The sequence below is a fragment of the Mixophyes fleayi genome, chromosome 5, assembly GCF_038048845.1.
Source record: "Mixophyes fleayi isolate aMixFle1 chromosome 5, aMixFle1.hap1, whole genome shotgun sequence".
Classification (NCBI taxonomy): Eukaryota; Metazoa; Chordata; class Amphibia; order Anura; family Limnodynastidae; genus Mixophyes; species Mixophyes fleayi.
Genome location: NC_134406.1, coordinates 195,364,212 through 195,388,870, shown reverse-complemented (window position 1 = coordinate 195,388,870; position 24,659 = coordinate 195,364,212). Strand labels below are relative to the sequence as shown.

The 24,659-nt window shown below is 38.7% G+C and overlaps 1 protein-coding gene across 3 annotated transcripts in view; it reads right to left on the bottom strand.

Annotated features, from left to right (window-relative positions):
• FBXO15 (F-box protein 15) overlaps window positions 1–24,659 on the bottom strand; it is a 149,397-nt gene that overhangs the window by 116,796 nt on the left and 7,942 nt on the right. For all 3 annotated transcript variants that reach the window (XM_075213237.1, XM_075213235.1, XM_075213236.1), the window contains exons 2-3: window positions 18,854–19,015; window positions 878–976 (exon numbers count right to left, since the gene is read on the bottom strand). In XM_075213237.1, the coding sequence (XP_075069338.1) occupies window positions 878–976; window positions 18,854–18,987 (233 nt within the window). In that variant the 5' untranslated portion in view covers window positions 18,988–19,015. The remainder of the gene's footprint in view (window positions 1–877; window positions 977–18,853; window positions 19,016–24,659) is intronic.

Genomic DNA, 24,659 nt, shown 5'->3' with positions numbered 1-24,659 from the left:
AAACTGTCCTGTGGCATTTTGCACATTTTTGGAGCAGTATTTGAACTTGAGTGCATCATGCAAAGTCCCCTCCATCCCCCCCAACCATTTTTCTTTAATCTGGACTTACTGTACCCCAATCGCACCCACTGCAATGGCCATCATTGCAGTTTTACATATAGACTAAAAATTCCACAGGAAGCAGAATTCACGTACACAGTGAGGAATGGTGAAGCAAAAGCGAGACATTATCATCTCTGCAAAATAGTCTGCAGCAACTCAATTTGTGTGAAATTTTGCAGATTTCACATGTCACTAGACACTAATCAATATTCAAAGGAGTTTGCCATTAAAAAAAATAATAATCCATGACTCTAATGTATTGGACAGTCTAGGTAATAACAGCGTTTACTTAGAATTTCAGCACTAACTACAATTCCTAGATAACCGCATTCATTAGAGCCATTGCTTTCCTGTATATGTAATGTAAAATGTAGAGTTTTAAAAAATATAGACACAAACATTTGCAAAAGACCATCAATAGAAGGGAAATTTGCCCCTTTAAAAGAAGAAATACCTGGTAAGATTTAAAAAGTTTTATACAAACACTTTACACAACTGTTAACCACATTTTGTTAATCCAAAAAATAGTTTAGGCTTGAAAAGTATATTATATTCCATGTAGTGCATTGCATTAATTCATGAATCATACAAAACTAGTTGTAGAATTTTATTTATGTCAAATTTGATATTATTCTTAGATCATTTGCACATAATATCCATCATGTCACTAACGTCAAAGTCTTACAGTACCCTCCCCATGAGAGTCTTAAATGTTTGGAGAGCCAACAATTGTTTATTACCTTTCTGTTACAAAGACTCTTCTCAAGTCACTTACCTCTCTATGTATGCAATTTGACTAATCAATTTTAGATTCTTGTTGCGTCGATTTCCAAAGGGACCAATTTTTGCTGAACTTTCAGTTAAAACTTTAGTGCTGAAAACAAAACAATATTAATTTAGAATAACAAAATTATAGTAAATTGTCTAAAATATCTACTGGCTTGTGAAAACAGCAGTAATGTGTGCCCACGGTAAACATTCCGATATTTGTTCTAACTAAAGTAATTTACACTATACTGATCAAAGACCATAAAGGATTGTTTGCCATTTGTATCAAGCAATTGTGATGTACTGCTTCTGTTTTTAGTAAAGTGCAAACTCCTCTTAACATGGTTTAAGACAGTCTTGGGGTCACATGTCAATTCCATTGAATTTGTTTACCACCCTCTTTCTTACACGGACAATTACAACAAACTACTGCTTTTCTTTCTTTGGGTGTTTTGTTAACTGTATTTCTCAAATACACTTTGGCGTTATTGGAACATAAAAAAAAAAAACATACTTATTTTAGTTAATGAGGCATCACTGAGTGTGATGTTACACTGCAGTGTGGTATTTATATCCAAATTTTAGAAATATTCCTAACGTCTCTAATTTTAACAGTGTAAAATACACTAAATTGCGCTGCTCTGTAATTAGATTTGCAGATCGGGGGGTATTGGAATATACATGGTAACTGAGAATTTGTTGTTTGGGTTTTTGTTGATTTTTTTTGGAGGGGGAGGGGTTGTAATCCCCTATGATCATTTTTGGTGTGCTTCATAAAACAGAAGATAGCTTTATCATTCTACTGGCAAAATGTTTCTGAAAATTGCAGTCAACTATTAACAACTCAATAAGGGTAAATTACCCAAAAGTATGGACCTGCACTGCTTATTTATGTATTTGGTCATTGGTACTAACCCTAAAAATCAAGGAGTTCGATTATCATAATTTTTGCAGTTTATGATCTGGAAAAGCATTGAGCTTCTGTGCGCATGGCGACTTTTGAATCCACATTTGTTCATTTGAATATTAGGGGCACAAATCCACCATTTTTGTGGTGCTTTTGCAATGCATGTAAATAATGTGGCTACATGTTATGCCTTGGGCCTGCCCATATCTCCCAACTGCCCCAATTTAAGTGGAAAAGTCCTGATTTGAGGGCTCTGTCCCACCATCCCAATAGGGACAGTTTTGTCCATACTGGATTGTATTTTTAAAGCCATTCCCTGCTGTTCTGCATAGCAGAGGTGAACAGTTGTCGCATACATGCAGCAATTTCATTCACTATTTAAGAAGGGGTGGATAGCAAGGGAGAAGCACTTGGTACACACCAAAGGCCACGCCCCATCACCGTTTCTGTTCCGAATTGTTTAGTTGCTATGTTGCGAGGTATGCTGCCCTAATGTATAGCTGAATTTTGTATTCATCTGCACTCTGTGTATTGTACAGGACTAGGCCCTCAAAATCAGGTCCAACCAGGCAGACTTTGTCTTTTCATTGTGCTTGGTCTTGGTAAATGACCACCACAGCATTATTTTTGTTAGCTTTTAGGAACATTTAAATGCACAGTCTGTTTCCATACTACGTGCTCTGTTCTCCTGAGTAAAAGTGGGAATGGGCCATTTATTTTATTCACAGCTACGATTGTCATTATTGTTCCCAATAGCCAGATCGGTTCACAAAGCAGATTTCATGCTTGAAGCAAGTACAAAACTCCAAGTTGAAAAGTTTAATTTTTAGTACCATTCGTTTAACAACATTATTTTACTTACACCTCTATTGGTATTAGTACTAGTGTTCTTTGTTTGAATTACACATAGAAATATACCAAGAATTGAAAATAAGTTACTCTGAAAAATAAAGAAGTAAAATACAGTATAGGGATTTCATATAATATGTACTATAATCAAGAGTCTAGAAATTTATAGTCCAGAGAAAATGGCATATCAAGCTTTTAGATAAACTGTCACTGCATAACAGCAAAGAACCCAAGTACACAAACCACTACTTTGGGAATAGGAAGGGTTAGTTGGGTCGTGCATGCTAACAGAGTAGAATTAGCACATATAAAGGCAAAGAGGCATTTTTGAGGCTACTTATTTGTTTTTTTCTGCTCTCAGCAGTAGGTATAGGAGGTGTGAAAATAATTATGAAAAAAAGGCATCATGGCAGCACCGGTCAACAGATAGACTGAAGATCTGGTGTCAGTTTTCATGTACATGCCATTATATTTATTTTCATACACAGCAACCAATCAGCACATAATATAAAAACCTTTAAGTAATAAAACTGCTTTATTTTTTTAAAACAGTTCAAAGCAGTTTAAAATTCTGCTGCTGATGTAAATGTAAACAATTCCAGCAGAGTCTTAAAGCATAGCAAAAGCAGCCTCATGCATCTTACTAGTAGGAGAGCTCATTAGTGAGATCAGCTGAATAAAGTGCTAAAGTGCAATAATGTTGATTCATGGCTCCCCAGGTGAATGCTCTTCCCCCCTCCCTGCAAACCATGGAGTAACATTATAGACATCAGCTCTTTATTGGACTGCTCCTTCTAATTACCCTTCTTTCTGGCAAGATGCATGATGCCATTTCCATTGCACTGGAGGACTTAATTAGATTTGATTTGCAAATAAAAACCCACACAAACAAAGTCCTGTCAGGTTTTTTTCTGACTGATTTTAGTTTGCAGATTTTGCTTCCACTATAAATTCTACACATATTGGTACATTTCAGAAACAGTATAACAATGAAAAAGTCAATTATTAACCACTTACAGGAAGTGATATTTTATGGAAATTATATCACTACACTCCAGATATATAAAGACTTAATCATTGTAAATTATAACTCCTAGTCACATAGGACTTCCATGATCATTGAACTCTGTGACCATTCCATTACTTTATATATAAAATATATATGAAAGAGACTATTTTCAAGTCTGGATACTTGATTTTTATTTAATTATCGAGGAACCAATTTTTCATTATGTAGCAGATAAACTTCCATTATAACCTGATGATCAATAAAATAATAAAAACAAAAGGGAGATGGAAAAGGTGAAAAAAATAATGGGAAAAGAGCATGTGAATGTGCAAATGAGGCAGCAAGACTGATCTTCCACTCTTGTTGCTCCACATCTGCTGCAACATTTTACACATCCCAACACTGGCTCCCCATGTCCTCCAGAATCCTACTCAAAATTATTAACCCTTACCTACAAACCCCTCAACACCAACACCCTTCATACATCTCAATGCTTATCATAAAAACATACTCTTCCTCTCACCCACTTAGATTAACCTCTGAACTGCTCCTCACCACTAGCAACAACCTTTCACTCCCGCCTACAAGACTTCTCCCATGCCGCTACCCACTTATGCAATTCCATACCATCCTCGATCAGACTCTCCACAAGCCTTCAAATCTTTAAACACTCTGGGGCATATTCAATTAAGGTTGCGGTTCGCGGAAAGTGTCCGTTATTGCCGGTAATACGGTACCGCAATAACGCAGATTTTCGTATGCAACCCTACGGTTATTGCGATACCGTGGATTAACTTCGCGGCCCGATCCCGCGTACCGGTATCGTAATTGAATATGCCCCTCTACGAAAACCCATCTCTTTGTTTGAGCTTACTCTACTCCCACTAAAGCATCGCCACAACTGTCCCAATCTCCACTCCAAGCCACACTTGCTTCTCTTGTTTTATTGGTGCCTTATAATTCAAAAGTAAAATCTCTTTTGAGGAGGGGCCTTCGTACTTTTATTTCATGTCTGCATTCATTTTGTATACGATACCCAGGGCTGCCAAGAGGAATTCAGGGCCCCGGTACAACAAATTCGTGGGCCCCCCCTCCCTTGTTGTCAAGCATGCAAAAAAAATAAATCGAAGGTGTGGTCATGCATTTGGGGGCGTGGCAAATGCACCATTGGGGCGTGGCTAACATCAAAATCACTAGGCTCTCAATTCGCCAGAGCATCACATATGTTCAAACACTCCTGACTTTCAGGACATCTACCACCACAGTGTAGTATACAAAGAATGCAGTGTGTACACAAAGAGTTCAGTCTTGGCCTACACCTTACATTGGGCACAACATTCACCAAAAATTGGTATTGTCCCTACTAGAATCACAACATTTTACACACTGTGCTGCTCTCTCCTACCTGTTCTTCTCACTTTCTCCACCTGTGGCTGCTGGTTTCTTTAATTGTGGCTTGTCTGGATCCTGGAATGTTGAAGGACCTATTTTGAAAAAAAAATGGCTACATTTAGAAAATTACAGCCAGCCCCGGCGTTAAATCAATAGCACCCACGATTAATAATTAGGCCTTCCTCCAGCCCCAACATTAAAATAATACTATTCACATTTAATAAATAAACATATTCCCTTCCTGCAAACAGCAATACCTATTTCCTGCAACATCACTGCCATTAAATAACTCATAGTTACATTTAATAAATAGACCTCATTCTCCCCAAACTCACCCCCACATTCAATAGCCCCCAAACCACCCCATCTTAAATTAATAGTCCCCACTATTAAATTGCCTCACCATAACCCTACAAACAAAATAGCACCCATTAATTAGCCACCACCTACCTCACACACACTACATTGCAACAAGCCCCCTGTGCCATCACACACACATTACTGTGCCCCTTCATCACAACTACACTGTGCCCCCTTATGCTCACACTGCGCCCTCCATGCTGCTTCCCCCCCTTTTTCACTCTGTGCCTCTCTTCCCCTTTTATTTTTTTTACTCTCAGCTTCTCTCCCCTTTTTTCTTTTACTGTCAGGCTCTTTCCCCTTTTTTCTTTTACTCCCTCTTCTGTATAGCACTGTCCCCTTCTGTTTTCCTGCCCTTGCCTCTCCGTTTCTTCCCTTACCCTTTGTCAGCTTCTTTCTTTTCTTCTCTTCTCTTCTTTCTTCATGCTGCTTTCCTCCAAGCAGAAAAAATAAATACATTTTAAAAAAAACCGCAAGATGAAAAAAAATAAAAAATTAGAAGCGAGGGCCCGTGCCGGGCCCCCCAGGCATGCCCAGGCCCGGGTAAAATGTACCCGCTCCCCCCCCCCTCTCGGCGGCCCTGACGATACCTAGTTTGTCCTGTTTCCCCACTGTCCATGGCTGCAAAGCACTGTGGCACCTTACAAACCAACAATACTTTGTTTGCTGCATAGCACCTTGTGGTCAAACATATTTGAGATATTAATTTAGAGTTAGGTTTCAGATAGGGAATGTCAGCCATGAATACAGATGAATATTGATTAGAAGTATCTTATTTAGGCTACCTACTCAATTACTTTTGAGATGCATTTTTTATTGCTTGTAAAACACTAGCAAAAACTCATATCAAACACATTTAATCAGCATTTTCTATGCAATTTTACTTGCGTTTCAACTACAATTTTAGAGGCAATTGTGTAGTTTCAAATGCATTTTAAAATAGCAGACACTGAAACGAAACAAATAGAATTCCATAAATGAAACCACTATACAGGTTTAAACTGTAATGTGTTTGGAGACACTTGGAACATCAATTTAGTATTATGTATGAAAAACACATAATTCAAAAGGTCAATGGCTATGTGTGTGTCCTTCCACCTTTCTCCAGAGTGTCTGTGCTTTTATATTTATATGTGGGGTGTCCTCCACCTCACAACACCCTCTTTTGCAAATACTGAGGGATTAAAAGATATAGCGGGCTTTTTTTTAGTTAACTGTCAATTATAAGTATACAGTGCATCCGAAAAGTATTTACAGCGCTTCACTTTTTCCACATTTTGTTATGTTACAGCCTTACTCCAAAATGGAATAAATTCATTTTTTCACTTAAAATTCTACACACAATACCCCCTAATGACAACGTGAAAAACGTTTTTTTTTTCGATTTTTGAAAATGTATTCAAAATAAAAAATGAAGAAATCACATGTACATAAGTATTCACAGCCTTTGCTCAATACTTTGTTGATGCACCTTTGGCAGCAATTACAGCCTCAAGTCTTTTTGAATATGATGCCAAAAGCTTGGCACACCTATCGTTGGGCAGTTTCGCCCATTCTTCTTTGCAGCACATCTCAAGCTCCATCAGGCTGGATGGGAAGCGTCGCTGCACAGCCATTTTCAGATCTCTCCAAAGATTCAAGTCTGGGCTCTGGCTGGGCCACTCAAGGACATTCACAGACTTGTCCTGAAGCCATTCCTTTGATATCTTGGCTGTGTGCTTAAGGTCATTGTCCTGCTGAAATATGAACCGTCGCCCCAGTCTGAAGTCAAAAGCACTCTGGAGCAGGTTTTCATCCAGGATGTCTCTGTACATTGCTGCATTCATCTTTCCCTCTACCCTGACTAGTCTCCCAGTTCCTGCCGCTGAAAAACATCACAGCATTCTAACATAATATTGAATGAGGGAATAAGCAATCCTCTGGAGAATGTGATGCATTGTTTGACCAATGCCTTGTCCACACAGGACGTTGAGCCTGCAGCTAGAGGAGGTCAGCTGGGGAGTGGTGGTAAATGAAAGAGTCTTCTTTTTATCACACATCTGCAGCTTGAAGGATGAAGATGCTATTGTGAAAACTGTGCAAATAGAGCAGCAAGGAAATATCCCATTCAGGGAATTCATAAGCCATCTTCCTGATCATAACTTGGATGACTCTGTTGGGGTTTAACAACCTGTACAAAGTGCATGATCTATTCTGTAAAGTTAACAATACCTTACTAAAGCTGCACATGTAGTAGCTTAGTGGTTATATCCAAGCCATCCATTTACTATATATTTCTTTTGCACCGTCAGCAAAATATTGTGGCCAACTTCTGGGATATGGAAGAACTTCCCCAGTGCAGTTCTTAGAAAAATACATATACTGTGAAAAAAACCACATCTTTCTAACTTATTGCTTATGGGTGTAGGTGAGACTGTAGATCATAAAGATGAAAGTGCAAGTAACTTTCAATCCAGAAGTCCTGATGCTGCTTTTACTTGTATATCACCAGCATCAGAGAGGGCTGCACAACTGATTCAAGTAACAAAAAGGCCACAACCAGCTGTTTACAAAACAATTTCAAGATCTTTATTTGTGGGGACAGATGAAATATGAAGATCACAAAAAAAAAAAAGACCATGCTCTTGCGAAAGACATATCTTCTGGAACACAATCGTCAATAACTGAAAATGCATATTGGCAGGAAGCTTTTAAATAACCAAGACCATAATACTGTTTGCCCAGCAAATATTCTTTTAGAAACCCTGTTTTAGTTAGAATATAGACGTGCAATGAAATCATTCCAAGAGAAAAAAAAACAAAACAAGAAAACACTGTGGATGGACAAAGAGTGGGGAGATCATATACTCTCTAATAACATCTCAGACTATTTTTTACAGAACCATTTCATCTGGGGCGAAGAGTCATACCTCCCAGGATATCAGTAGAAAATATGTGAAGTTCTAGAGAAGAATGGTGTCACTCATCGGACCGTGAGTGCCTCTGCGCTGGTGCGTGGCTCCCTAGCCTTCCTGCCGGCACCTGTCCTAAACCGCGGCCATCCTAATGGACTGTGCATGCGCAGCTCCCAAGAACTCTTGTGACTGTTGCTTTTAATCCAAATTAGTTGATCAGGCAACTCCCTATTTAAGGCACCTGTGTGCATTACCTCATTGCCTGATCTTGGAGTCTCATTCCCTGTGAGTCTCTGAAGGTGTTCCCTGTGTTCTACTAGTGTCTTCAGTTTCCTGCTGATTCCTGATCTACTCATCGCTGGTTTCCATAACCGCTACTATCTCCTGTGTACTACTAGTGTCTTTAATTCCTGTGGATTCCCTGTGCTTCTCATCGCTGGTTTCCATACCTGTTACAGTCTCCTGTTTCCTGCCTGTGTCCTCAGCTGGACTCTGATTACCGGATCTACTCACCTGTGGTTCCTACACTTGTCTCTGCCGTCCAGCGTCTCTGCAGTTCCTGCATCTCCCTGTGGACAGACTGTTCTACTGAATAGCGGTATGCCTATCTGTTATTGACTTTCTCCGTTTACTCTGCATATCCGCTAGGACAAGTTTCCACGCTCAGCAGCGGTATCCATACCTGCTATAGATTGTTATTGTTACGCTGCATACCTGTTTGGAATTAACCGTACTACTCAGTCGTTATATGCATAACTGTGATTGACTATCCATTATTGGCCTGCATATCTGTGCTGAGCAAGTCTCTACCAAGCAGCGCCACACATACCGTTATATAGACTTTGTTGGATACGCTGCATACCTATTGGGATCAAGTTACATATATATATATATATATATATACACACACACATTTGGTGTTACAGTAAATACAATACAGCCGACTTTGCATGTTTCCATAGGTTCAGGCTTCAGGACAGCCCAGTATAGTGTAGTTCATAGGTCAGTTCAAATGACACCCTCCAAGAGTGGGGGTCAGCTCTCCAAGGGTGGGGGTCAGATGCATACTTATCTTCCCGCCGACAGCTAGTTCAAACTGGTCTATTAACACTATATACACAATACCATTCTGATCACTAATTCCCTATATTCCATAACAAGCATACATGAAATGCGATCTTATAGCTGTGGAACCGGATCACTAAGGATAAATAGGGGATTAGAATAACACCAAACATGAAATGTTTCCTGTAACCGGAACCTTAGATCTCAATAAAGTGCTTCTTACCATTATCATATAAACTATAAATTCAATAACATTTGTTCATAAATGACTGTGGGTTGGAACTATTATAAAATTAACTATGTACAAGTAAATGTGTAAGTGTATGTGTGTGTTATTTATTGTGTGATTGCGTCATAACATGTGGCGTACTGATCGCAATCGCACGTTAAAACAATATACTTTCTTTCATCCAATTATTCGACGTTGACATATCGGACAATGACAGCAATTTAAAAAAAAAAGCATGGGGAATCATATCGATAAATATACACATATTAATAGGAAGTGCATCACATTGTCTACACCTACTTCTTAATGACATCAGGATGATAGACAATCTCGAAAGGATGAACATATAAAAAGATAATTATACTGTAGCTACAATTTTGAAGAAGTAGGGAAAAAATGCAAATAAAATAGTGATGCACAGACTCTGTACTAAAACTAACTGAGATGCAGTGGAGATCGTGTTTAAAAGCCGGCTTTAATAAAAAGGAATAAATAACAAAGTATCCAGAATTGTTACAAACATAGCACTTGATTAGCATATCTATGGGTAACAGTGTTTTCTCCCCTTAAAATTTTGCCAGCCGGGTGGCACTAAGAAGTAGCCGGGTGAGGGTAGTTATAATATGTTGCAATAATATTGGAGGTTATTGCCCACACTGATCAGGACTGGTGGTCAGTGGTCTAACATACACTGCTGGCTGTAGTGCTCACACAGTGCCTGTTCTAATAGGGGAAACAATGGTGTTTTCTATTGTAATAGGAATCTGTTGCACTTCAAGAGCCGGGTGGCAAGTAAAAACAGTCGGGTTTAGATGTCTCTAAAGCCAATAACTGCATCTGAAACAGACAGTGCACTTCTGTCAAACCTTCCCTATCATATGACCCAGATAAAATAAGATGTTGTTGAGAATCAAAACGCATCTCCACTTACAAGTACAGAAGGAAAGTTTGACGTTTTCTTACTGACAGATGAGAGAAATTCTGTTGCTAATCAATTCATGTTGCTGCATATTTAATTGCTCCAAAAAAAGGGACTAAATGTCAGTGATGGTAGCATACTGCATTTTACAAGACAGGCAACACACATAGGACTTGATGATGGAAAGGTACTGTCAAAATGTTACAAAATACACATGTTCAGGGGTTTGGATCAGGACAGTAACACAGTGACAAAGACTTTGTTGTACAAAGTAGCCTCTGACGATTCTGGTTTCTTACCTGTTTCTTACCTACCTACGGCGAATATGCCGACACTTATCCCGTCAACAGTTTAAAGCCAAAATATTAATTACGTCGACAACTTTAAAATGTAATGTCAACATTAAGAGAGCAACGCCGCCAGGTCCAAAAACAGTTATTTTAAAAAAAACAAAAAAACCACAAGATTAAAAATAGCTCCCTCCTACCCTCCCAAAACACATTAGAACTTGACCCGTGGGACACAAAGGGGTATATTTGCTAAACTGCAGGCTTCAAAAAGTGGAGATGTTGCCTATAGCAACCAATTAGATTCTAGAAAAGAAAAAAGCATCCCAAATCAGATTAACCCTAATGCTGGTAGTACCAAAATCAGGGGGGGGCACTACAATCAGCACTAGGTTTAGCCAGCTTGGGCTGGTGGCACTATAGCAGGGGAACCCACAGCGTGGGGTCTCCCTGCCATAATGAGAAACCAGCCCCGGATGGCTAAACCTAGTGCTGGTTGCAGTGTCCAGGCTGGACAGCACGGGGCTGGGTTCCTTAGGGAGTTGGAACCCTTGCTGAAAGCACTAGGGCACTTCCCACACATTTGTAGCAAGTGCAAAGGAATTATTTTATTTTTTTTAAATGTTATTATTTAAAAAAAAATAACCTGGGTGGTGACTAAGTCTATTATTGTATCAAACTGAATTCATTACCTGCTCTATTTAGTCAGTGACATACTTGAATTTTGTAACCTTTAAGACATTGTGCAAGTGTTGATCATGTTCTAAGACACAAGTTTCAGAGGTTTATTGTCTGCAAATACACATTTATCAGACTTTCAGAGCTCCATTCTTGGCTAGAGGACTCCATATAGTTTCATCTGTTCGATATCATCACTAAAACCTTGATAAACGTAAATAATTAATGAAAAGTGATATACACAAGAGTTATAAGAGTTTGTGTTGTGCAGCTTCCTGGGAAACAATCTCCCTCTATTTGAAAAAAAAATCTTGAATTTGACATCTATTTGAAATGTCCATTCTGACCAGTTCATTAAAGAGTCACAGTTATTGCTAAAACTGAATGGTTTTCATTCATATAAAAAATATGTCTCCCTCAATTAGATTTTGAAATGTTTAACAGATACTCGAATGTCCTGATCTGCTTTTTTGTTAAACATAGAAACCTGTTGTGAAAAAAGCACAATATGCAAATGTTTAATTATCATAAAGATATACAGAAATCATTTTAAAATGATTGTGCTGCTCCTTAGATTGATTTTTTCTTTTTTATATTTATAACGAATGACATGTAAAAACGCAATAAAATATTCCTGAACAACTAATACAACTATAGCTAATGTCAGAAAAAGTGTTACCCTGGAATAAAACAGTTGCAGAATTGGCCCATTGACCAGTAGGAAAAAAAAAAAAACAAAAAAAAAAAACAGGACCATTACTGAAATTAGATGCTGACACTTCCAGTCTTGGCATGTGTGTACCAAACCCTGAAGCGATCATAAACACAGGCACTTATACAAACAATTACATTAATTGAATTTATAAGGACAAAAGGTTACTTTAATGATGCAACAACTTAAATGAGATTCTACACAATGCAAGGATAACCAGTGGATCTATTTCTCATATTGCAATTTGATTGAACAAGTCATATTTACTCTTTTGTTTGTTTGTTTGCAACAGTCCTCTTCATGTGTCCAGAACAGAAACAAACAATAAAAAAAGTAAACATTACAAATCTGGCTTAGATGAGAAATAACTAGAAAATAGAAAATCAAGACACAAACCAGAATGCCCATGTTGAAGGGAAATATGTACAATACACTACCCCCTCCAGCCCTAAAAAAGGTGAAGGGTCACCCCAGTATTATAAAGGGAGAGTCTGAATAACCATAGCAATGTCAGCACTGCCATGCAATAAACTGGCACAAGAATCTCATATGGAGCATTGGGAATTCAACTGTACCATGGCTGACATTAGGAATTGTGGGGCCCACTACAAAGAAAACAGACAGGACCCACTCTCCCCCCCCCCCCTCTCCGTTTTCACTTTCCTCTGCATAACATTTGGTTCCTACCCTAACCTCACCTCCTCGGCCTATTGCTGTAAACTGAAATAAATTTTACAACAATAAATATTGTTAGGATTAACAAAACGCTTTAAGATTCAAGCAAACAGGGGCCTCTTAGTTGTTTGTCAGTTTGTTAATAACCAGTCTTGTTTTATTAGTTTGTTACCAATTGTAAAGCTATATAAATAGATGATGATGATGATAATAATAAAGCGCACATATATCCTGCCCGATATGAGAACTGGGTCATGAGCAGGGAGCTAGAGAAATACCCCAAGGTCCAGGGAGGTGTCGCTTAATATTCACAGTTTCTAATAAATTACTAATTGACCATTTCCTAACTTTTTCTGTTTGTTTTTTTATACTATTTTACTATTTATGGGCCAGTCACCTTCATGCATTTTTATTTTTAAATGAAAGCAATAGCATTTAGCCTCTATTTTTGACAAGCTGTAGGCTCCTAGCACCTGAGCAAATTCACTGATGTAATATCGAAGTACTATATATGGCAGCATCTAGTAAAAGCCATAGGTCATATCCAATTTTGGACTGCTTTAGTTCAACTGAATGAGAACTGAATTTGTGCCTTATTGGACGGCTTTCATTCTACTTCACAGCTCCTCTGCCTCCAAGCACTCTTGCAAGAAGCTGTATGACAGAAAGAACCCTGGATTGAGCATAAAACTAGGTGTACATTGGAGAATTTTCAGACAGGCGTATTATCTACAATGATTGTACCTGCGACTGAAGGTCCAATAGCTAGGGCAAACTATGCGTACACACTTGACACGTTTTAAACGATTAACGAAAGACCGACAGTCTGAGCAGCGGCTTTTCCCAGCCATATTGCTGTGTTAAGAGATTATGTTTTCGTTCACACTGAAATGACATATGAGGTCCCTGCAGCGATATGCCCAAGAAATATAAATAAAGGGTAGAACATCTCCGGTAAGAACCTCCCAAAAACTTTTAAAAGGAAACAAATCTTCTTCATTCATTCTTTAAAACATCATTGTGTACAGTGTAAGTTCGTTCGCAACTGCACAACAACGATTTATTTTAATATTATGGATACTGTTAAAAAACGGCAAACTACTGCTCTTTTGCTACTCGCTATGGTCCTAAATCTACAAGTACAGACCTGGAGGGAAAGAAAGAAAAAGAATCGGTCTTGTTGAACCAAAGAGTGAGAGAAGAGATTCATTCTCTCCTATGCCCCATGCTACAGGAGATATGGGACAAAAGTTAATCACAGAAAAGAACCAAATCAAGGAGAAAATCGGGAAGAAAAGGACAAAATTTCAAGTTCAAAAACATTGGTCACATTTATAAAAATAAAGAACAACAAAGAACTGTTTTAAGGGCTTTTTAGTGATTTCTTTCACAAATGACCATTTTTAATTTGATTAAAAAAAATGTACAATTAATACTTACAGAAAGGAAAATGAATAAAGGAAATAGTCCCCTTGGTGCAGTAGTAATCAGTAAACAATATTGTATACTGTTTACTACTTCGCCAAAGGGACTATTTTCTTTATTCATTCCCATTTATCTAAATCTGGGTACACACTACAGAATTTGCCTCCAACTTTTTATGCCGATCGATTTTACATGCGATCGATGGTCCGATCGCTCGGTCCATGGACTGCATACACACTAGCCTTGTTTAGGACGATTAAGGGAAGAGCGGACGTCCCTTTAGCAACTTTTTACAGCCATGTTGTAGTGAGCAATAATTTTAATTTCGTACACACTAAAGCATCATTTGAGGGGTATGTAACGATATACCAAAGACATTAGCATAAAGGGGCAGAGCTTTCACTATAGTTAACACCCAAAGCCGCATAAAACGAGAAGGCAACACCGTCTCTTCATGCATTCCTATAAAATAGAAGTTTATTACCATACATAAAATTTAGAAAACATTTAAGTGGTAAAGTGCAATGCAATGATTATTCCCCAATAATAAAATCCCTTCATATGTAATGGAATGCTCCATTCTCTGCGGGGATCATCGCTGATTGGTCCACAGCAGAAACATATGCCCATGTCTGAGTGTATAAAATGACAGAGGAACCTGTCTGGCGCCGAGGAGCGTGAGTAGATGGCAAGTGAGGAGAAAGTGTCAGTGGGGGTTGTGGGTGAGAAGAAGGTGTCAGTGGGGGTTGTGGGTGAGAAGAAGGTGTCAGTGGGGGTTGCGGGGGAGGAGAAGGTGTCAGTGGGGGTTGTGGGTGAGAAGAAGGTGTCAGTGGGGGTTGCGGGTGAGGAGAAGGTGTCAGTGGGGGTTGCGGGTGAGGAGAAGGTGTCAGTGGGGGTTGCAGCTATGGAGACGGAGACAGAGTCAGAGATGGTGCTGGAAGGGCCAAAAAATATTGACAAAGTTAAGGTGGGGGATGGAAATACTCAAGAAGAGCAAAGAGCAAATCCAATGAGCCCAAGAGAGGTGGAGATGATGGTCAAAGTACTGGACCAGGACGACAATGACATTAAAAACAGTCAGTAGCACGTGTAGTGTACCTGTTTGAAGGACTTTATTTCATTCTAGTTTCACACAAAGCAATGTAAACGCCTAATTTGTAACATAGTTTTTTTTATTTGTCAGAACGAAGAATTATAGGTGAGAAGGCCTGTTTAGATACCACTAATGTAACACTTGTTATCAAACAAGAAAAAAATGAAAAAGAAAAACATATGAAAGAAGTTAGACACAAAGGTATTTCAGTGAACGTGTATAGACAACTAAATGCTTTGGGCACATACCTGTACCATTATAATAACCAAAATGGCGCCTGTTTTCCAGAATATATGGAGGTTAGGCCCGCTATTATTGCGATTGCGCCACAGGGGCCAAAGCATAAACTGATCTCAAACAGTGTGCAAGGTGAGAAAATGAGAGTATTTCTGGCGTTGGATATATAAATATATAGAAGTTTAATGGTAAACATTTCTTATTTCCTTGTTTCATAAGTAAAGAAATCAAAGGGAATAGAAACCCAAGCAACATCAAGACCTGTTCTGCCACAAACCAGTAGCACCTTTAAAGTGTAATACTATTTTTTTCACTTGTCATATTGTAAACATTTTTGTACTTTTTTTCCTGCAATAAAACTTTTGCATGAACACTGTGTGGTTTATTCAGGGTATTTTACAAATATTAGTTAATAAAGGTTAATATGACTTTATAACCTTAATAGTTTATAAAAGTATAAGTTTATAAAGGATAAATATAAATAGATTCCCAACATAGATGCAAAGGGTAATAACACACGTGCTTTATACAAGTGTAATGGTCTGCAGCCAGACAGGTGCAATATACATTTATACAAAACACAAGCCTGTGATGTGCGGATACCACACCACATGGGACTGGTACAGACATCACAAATTTACATACACACGCCTCCCATGTCGAGGAAGTATCGGAGGATTGTCATGGATCGGTCGGAAGTTTATACACACTACACGACGGAAACGAGATTGGAACGAAAATATTTAACGGTACGACCAACCAAATGAGGCGACAATCGTCCATTTGGGCAGACTTTCGACCATCGTGTCACTACACACACTGACCCGACTTTTGAATGAGCGGTCGTATGTTGGCTGTTTGAGCCGATTAAAACCCTGTAGTGTGTACCTAGCTTAAGGGTTGGAACTTCCCTTTAACCTTATCTGTCCCCCAGGCAGCAATCTTTGTTACACACCACATATAAAGAGAGCACGGACCCCCACCCCTCTTTTTCTCATACAGAAAGAATGCACAAAGAAATGTGCTGCGTAGGTACTGAAAATGTTAAAGTTCAAGAAAAACTAAATGTTATAAAACAAAAAAAAATGTGAGATGGAAATCGGTGATATTAAAGTTACAATAAAAGAACGCATTTGTAATGACATGTAAAAGTTGCCTGAAATGTTTGGCGCACCTTGTACCAATATATTAACCAAAATGGCACCTGTTTTACAGATCCTATAGACTAAAAGGGCAGCTTTGTAGAGATACACCAAGAGGGACCACAACATAAAAGTTATTTCAAGCAGTGTGCAAGGTGAGGAAATGGTACTTTTCACTGTGGTGGAAGAGAACTTGTGTTACGTTTTCTTCATTCGATATATTTAAAAAGCTAAAAATGTGTTTTCCTTTCCTCATAGATATCATTGTCAGAGCTAATGAAATTTCTGAAGGGGAGAATAATATTGGTAGTCCTTCTGGTGATGGGAGGGGTGTGGTCGAGAAGATGGGGAAGCTGAACGAATATTTTACAGAATTAAGGGCAAACATCATTGATGTTAAGAAAAAATTAAAAAAAACTTGAAAAAAATTTAATGGAGTTGTTTCAAGTGTATGAGAAGGTTATGTCACAAAGCAGTAGCCAGGTTAAGCGTTAAAGCTGATAGCGGAAGTATAAATTATTATATTTTTGCTTTTCTCTATATTTTTCAATTGATAATTTCTGGATATTGTTCAACATAAATGTGTTGGATTACAAATGTGTGGTTTATTTTGTATACTATATTATCTTAAATCTAAATCTATTTCTTGCTTATCTAAAAAAAGGCACAAGTATAAAACATGATCAATAAACATGTATGGTCTTCCAAAACACATCTACAAAACACATTGCCATGTGCGTTTCTTCAACACTAGATGTACACAGGTGTATAATTGTGCAAGCAGACACATCTATAGAAAACATAGCTATGTGCTTTTCTTGTAGACTGTGCAGACAAAGGTGTATAATTAGGCAAGCAGACATATGTTATACACATAAATGCAATAGACAGCTACTATTGCTTTTCCGTTAGAAGCACCTAATAGGCAATTGATTGACGTGCAGACAACGCACCACATGTGAGAGCTATAGACTTCAGAAATTTAAATACACACTCCCCGAAAGGAGTCGCAGTTTGAGCAACCATCGACAGTCGTAAGCCGGAACCCCAATTTTAATGAATCCACAATCATTGCACGTGCTATTCAAAGTGAACACAGTGTGTTAATAAAGAAAAGTGCTATGTAAATCCTCATTAGTGATAGGAAATTTGTGTGATTACCATGTGTCATAAATCACTCTGATGTGTACTTTTTTCCCTCCCAAACCTCACAACATTTAAATATTTCTAAAGTGGAACATGGATAAGGATCCCCCGAAAGGAGAGTGTGGCAGCGTCACGTTAGGGGTTTATCCACCTCACAATCACTATGGTCCGGATCCCAGAGGAGTGTCTAGCACTTCTAAAGCACTATGCCACTCCAACTCCTCTCCAAGCACCAAACAACACCCTTGAATCAGGACAAACGTGCCTACTCTGGGACCATCCCCCTCATGTCAGGACTGTGCTACTGAAATTGGAAGAGTTGGGTAGTATGTTTTTCCCTCAAAATGCTATTAATGATTTATAGTTTCCCCAAAAGTCATGGAACTACAGTGGCAACCAGTCACATGACATAGGATGCAGTGAACAGTAAATTTCTTCCACCTGAGAAAAAAATGGATACAATAGTATGGTACATTGATGAAAAAAAAGTACCGATTATTTAAAAAACCAAGAAATTTTTTAGTAATTCCAAACTATTGCATTATTTTTTTTTGACAAATACATTGTAACATGCATTCACTCCACTTGGAAATTAACAGATTGCTCTTTTAGTGTGATAGGCCAGGGGGGATTCATTTACAGTAACCGTGATCCATAGTAAGAGGTCCGGAGTTACCAGCCCAAGTGTACCAGCACAGGAGTACACTAGCAGTGACAGTTACCCAGAAGGAACGTGGCTCTGAGCGCCATAAAGGAGCTCAGTGGTGGCAGCACTGTAAGATACTCCTACTGCGTAAAGAGGGTGCATTTGGGATAACGAAAGGGAACGGTGGCAAAGTAAGCCCAGCCGGTTCGCAGCAACAACAGACAGGGTGGCATAGGCGTTCCATCCTGTCACAGGACACAGCCAAAATAAATCAAATCAAAATGTGAGTTAGAGAAAAGGAAAGGGTTAGATGCTTACCAATTTTGCTGTCCTTTCAAGGAATGGGTTTCACGTGACTTAGATGAGGCTATGAGGTGTGTCACTGCTCCAGCTTTTACTTTCTGCATATGGTCAGTATGCTGCTGACGAATCCAACCACGTCCTGTTGCCATTTTGATGAAGTTCTTTACCAGGTCTCAACTATGAAATAATACAAGCATTCTTCAAAATAAGGAAAGGGGGACAGTATATGTCAACAACAGCTAAAATAGTTAGACAGCTAGATAGGAAAATTAAATATAATCTGTAGCACCAACAGTGCCATGCAGAGTTCAATTTTATGAACAATGGCTTAATACTGGCTTCCATATATACACATAAATGGATTTGATAAGAAGGGAAGCTTAATTCTTATTTCCCTTAACCACTAAATCGAAGTTACATATATTTTCTACATTGTCATTAGCAGTGGAAGTATACCTATTGTTGAACCTCCCCACTGATGTCAAAGCAAACTCATGATGTGCTTATAAGTAACAATAATAAGTGTAGATTTCTAGTTTCCTAATTTTGTGTGAATGTCATAAAGTTTTCATGAATCAAAACTGCTACCCTAAATTTAAGCCACTAGTTAGCCTCTACTATGAGGCTGCTTCGCACTACGGAAAACAGAAGTCCTCTCAAATTATTTCATTAAGAAATCAACGTATAAAAACAACAAATACCAGCTTTATTTATAATTGTAACCTGGTAGCCTTAAAATGCTTTATAACACAATTTACACTAGAAAAACTGAAATGAAAAAATAGTTTAAAATAAATTTTATTATTTAACATAGAAAGGACTTTGTAACTTCCACATTAGATTTGGAAAAGATAGGCATTGGCAGCACTACTATGATCCCTAATTTATTCATCCAGCTGAGTCTGTGGTGGATTTTCACACTGTGTGAGAGAAATGTACACTCGGAAATCCCAACAAGTAATAGGTGACTTCTGTGGTCCCAAGAACTTCATGCTCAAGAGTCATGAATGTAAGCACAATTAAAAGACAGTCACCAAGGAGTAAAGATGGACACACACATAGGGTTTTCAATAGCCATTCACACTAATAGGTGCATTCAGTCTGACCTCTGTTCGCTCATTTTGGCTGTATGGCTAACTTGTGTAAAACAGGTCAAGGTCAGGAAAACAGACAGGTAACAAAGTACAAAATCACAAGATAGGCTGGAATCAGAAATAATGCAAAGGTTAGGACATGTTAAAAACAATGTAATCAATAACAACCAGCATAAGAAACCAAAGACCAAGAAAAAGGACTAGAATAGGAGACTTATAACAGAATACATGTAACAGAGTACATAGGAATGAATTACTTAAAGAAGACACGATTAGCATAACTGCATCATTGCATGCATGATTTGTCCTTCATCAGAGAGTGAGTAACTCAACAACACATTCACTCCTTATACAAATGCACATGAATGGCTATGTGTATACAGCAAAATATTAACGAATATGTTTTTTTCAGTTAAATAATGGGTGTGATTTTTAAGCAGAGTAAGTTTGATCAAGAATGGACAGAAATTCCATTGAATGGCTGACCAAATTTGTAAGTGAACACATGGTCAATAGTGATGTACAGCAAAGATTCCCCTTATCAGATTTGTAGACACACCCTGTAATATCTACTGAAAACGAATGTTAAGCATACTTGCCAACTTATGGCAAGTATGATCCAGGAGCTTGCCGGCGAAGGTGGGCGTGCAGGGGGCTGGGCTCCGAAAATCTCGTCATTTTGGCCCTGCGACATAATGACGCAAATGGCGTCATTTTACAGCGGGGGCGAGGCCAAACACCGCGATTCCCGGTGAATCACGGCGTTTTGGACCTAAATCTGCCCACTTCACTAGGAAGATCCGGGAGATTGCCACACTCTCCCGGGAGTCTCACGCAAAATGTGTCACGAACATGATACTTCCTAACTGCCTGTTCTAAACCCTTTTACAGTGTTCCATTCCAGACACCGACAAGTATACCTCTGCTCTGATTAAACACATTCTTAATGACGCCAAGTGTGCGATAGCTCCTACCTGAAAAAAACCTGACCTCCCAGCACTCGCTGCAGTTATTAATAGAATTTATCAATGCAAGTTTATCACAGGTATACTATATGATCAGCCTGTTAAATTTCAGGAGTCTCTGGCTATGCCATTATGAGGCCACTGTTTAACCTTTCCTCCACAAGAGAATCTATCATCGTCATCACCAGTTATTTATATAGCGCCACTAATTCCGCAGCGCTGTACAGAGAACTCATTCACATTGGTCCCTGCCCCATGGGGGGGGATAGAGAGAGAGCGAGAGAGTGAGAGAGAGACTAAGATCAATTTGATAGCAGCCAATTAACCTACTAGTTTATTTTTGGGGTGTGGGAGAAAACCGGAGCACACGGAGGAAACCCACGCAAACACAGGATAAACATACAAACTCCACACAGGCAAGGCCATGGTCAGGAATCGAACTCATGACCCCAGTGCTGTGAGGCAGAAGTGCAAAGCCACCGTGCTGCCCATAAATGCACCGGTGTGAGTGGGCCAAATCAAAAGTATCCAGAAGCGTAAAATATCTAACAGACATCAGATAGCTGAGGAGCAGTGTGTGGGAAAGGGAAAAGTACATCTATTAAATATATTATATATTGACATCTGTATGTCATATCAAAATACTCTCCCTCCCGTCCTCTTAGATCTACCTCTGACCTGCGTCTTGTCTCGTCTCTGGTAACCACCTCTCACTCCCACCTACAAAACTTCTCCCGTACTGCTCCCCACTTATGGAATTTCCTACCACGCTCAATTACTTTCCAACAGCCCTCAAATCTTTAGATGCTCTTTGAAAAGCAATCTCTTTTTTATAGGTGACCTTATCCTCGAGAACACTATTCACATTAATACACCCTCACAACTATCCCAATCTCCACTCCGAGACACATTTACTCTTCTTGTTTCAGCTGTGCCCTCTTTCACTTAGGAGGTAAGCGCTCTCCTTCATACCCATTGTTTTCCTGTCTGCATTCATTTTGCCTGCTTTGTATATCCCTGTTTTATGTATGTACTGTATTTCCTACTGTACAGCGCTGCGTAGCACTGTGGCACCTTACAAATCTACGATAATAATAATATATTTCTTCAGCTATATTTTGCATGATGGATGCATTGCTAAGTGTATTAGTAGAACCGATGTGGATCCCCGTCCTCCCTTACTAACGCACCTCCTTGTCCTCCTTTTTACTTTCTCACACGCTGCTCCTCAGCTATCTGAAGTTTATTAGATATTTTACACTTCTGGATACCTTTGATTTGGCCCACTCACGCCAGCGCATTTGTTTCTCTATGCAATGTTGTTTAGATGAGTTTGCTCCCCACTATGTTTTGTGCACTAGTTTGATTGGCAGTATACTCTCCCCTTCCTCCGATTGCCATTTTTTCCTTTCTGTACACCCTTCCCCCTTTTCCTTAGATTTCTTCATCCATTTTACGGTTTATATATGCTTATGTAAAAACTTCAATAAACTATAATAAAAATGGTTTCTTGAACCTAAAACACATTGCTTTTTTTGTTTCTGCTTAGCATATACACCTGCCATGCTACAGATAAAAGTCACTTTGCAACAAAGAAAAATCTAACAGCATTTGCTCTGAGTCATGCAGATACCTGAAATACTACCATTCTTGTAGACCTTGAAAAACAATAAATAGTGGTATAAATGAAAAGCTAAATGGAGTAAATAAATCCATAAATGGAGTATCAAAGCATTAAGTCAATAATTCTCTCTTCCAGTCTTTATTATAACTATCTCAAGTGGGCTTCTTTAATTGAGAAAGTCGACAGTTTTCTACATAGATCCATACCTCAGTACTATAATTTAGATACTAAGTAGAAGACAAACATCTTTAAAATAATTAATGAATGATTTTATACACATCTATATCATGGGACTGAATGTTCAGGGACACAAACTGACCTTGGTTCTGATTCATTAAGGATCTTAAAAAAAGAGGTATCTTATTTCAGTCTCCTGGACAAAACCATGTTACAATGCAAGGGGTGCAAACTAGTTTTCTGTTTTGCACATAAGTTAAATACTGACTGTTTTTTCATGTAGCACACGAATATCAACTTTAAATTTCAGTGTACAAATAAGCTATCAAGTATTTGTGTGCTACATGAAAAAACAGCTTGATTTACTATGTAGCCGTACCTTCAAAATAACCGGATCATACATTAACAGCTTAACTAAAACACACCCAAAACAAATCTCAATAAAGAGTTAACAAATTCCTATTGGGCAGAGCAGACAAAATATTTCTGGTGGAAATGGAGCCTGTTGCGAGAGTGAAGACAGCAAAAACAGATAGATTAAAGTTATACACCAACATGTCCAATAATGGTTTGATCAATTGTGATCCATCGATTTTTACTATAGGGCATTGTGATTGCTTTGTTGCCGCAGACACTGCAATATTTTGCTCCCCCCCGATGTTGTAATGTGTGTACAGCATGTTATGTTTGTGTGGCCACATGCAGCCCCGAATTAAAAACATTTATTCTTTAGTGTGTTAGATTCATTTTCTATTAAAATATAATAGTTGTCTGTTTTGAGGAGGTCAGATACAGCAGCGACGTCTGGAAAAAAAAAATATTGAAGAGATGCGCCTAATGCTCTCATAATAATGCACAACAATAAACAGGAAAAACCCCATGTTCAATTCACATGGGAAGTGCTTCTGAATACTTGAAATAACAATTGCTGCATACAAATTTTCACTGGAAAATCAGGTATCAAACATGCAATATTCATTTCTAAGACTTTCAAGATACAAATATGAAGTTCAAGCAATTGTACATTTAAGGTGACTAAGCTCAAACATTATTTTTTATTTTGAAACCCCAAGTCACCTAGCCCATTCCTGTCACTGTCCAGGGCATTATCAAGAAGCTTTTCTAAAGAATCACAATCTCACTGTGATAACAGGGATTCCATTTTCAAGCAATAGTATAGTGATCATGGAGTCATGAACCAGTACAATAAGGCTTCACAAGTGGAGGGAAGTGTTTGTATTAATCCGACAAGTAATTTCTACAGCCATTACACCACAGCCTTGTCTGGCCCTCCTTCAATTAAATCCGCCTGATTTCCCAGCTCACCACAGGTATGTTGCTGGACATATCTTAATTGCCGCTAGAGCAACTATTGCTCAGCATTGTAAGAACCCAGCTCCTCCACCTTTCTCCAAAATTATAGTGAAAACTCAGTACAGTTATGTGATGGAAACCATAGGTTTTAAGTACTCCACTTTAGTGTCCTCCACCCTGATGAAGTGGTTCACCTGGTCTGACTATTACGCTACCCATACGGTTGCGGTCTCCCCCTCTAGGCCCAGTTATGACTAACGCCACTTTCCATGGGCAGCCCAAACGAAGGGCCCTGTCGCACTCTACTGCTTTCCCCTCTCAGAACACTGCTAGTGACATCTCCCCCACTCCCCTTCCACGTCTCTCTCTTTTAGGTTGTAGCCCAGCCCTGTTAGTGTCATGCTTGGTTCTTTTTTTGTTTCTGGTATATCCCTTTTTTTTGTTGTATTTTTGTCTATTGTAAGTGATGCATTTACCTGTCATGTGAGATGTGTTTATCTATGTATACTTTTTACTTTGAAAAATGTAATAAAAAAAATTTGAGCTACAAAAAAGCAAAATCAAGTGATGGGGCATAGATAATAGATACACCACTTTAATCTTCCGGCCAAGGGGGGTTGCTAGAAAGCACAAGATACTGTGCATCC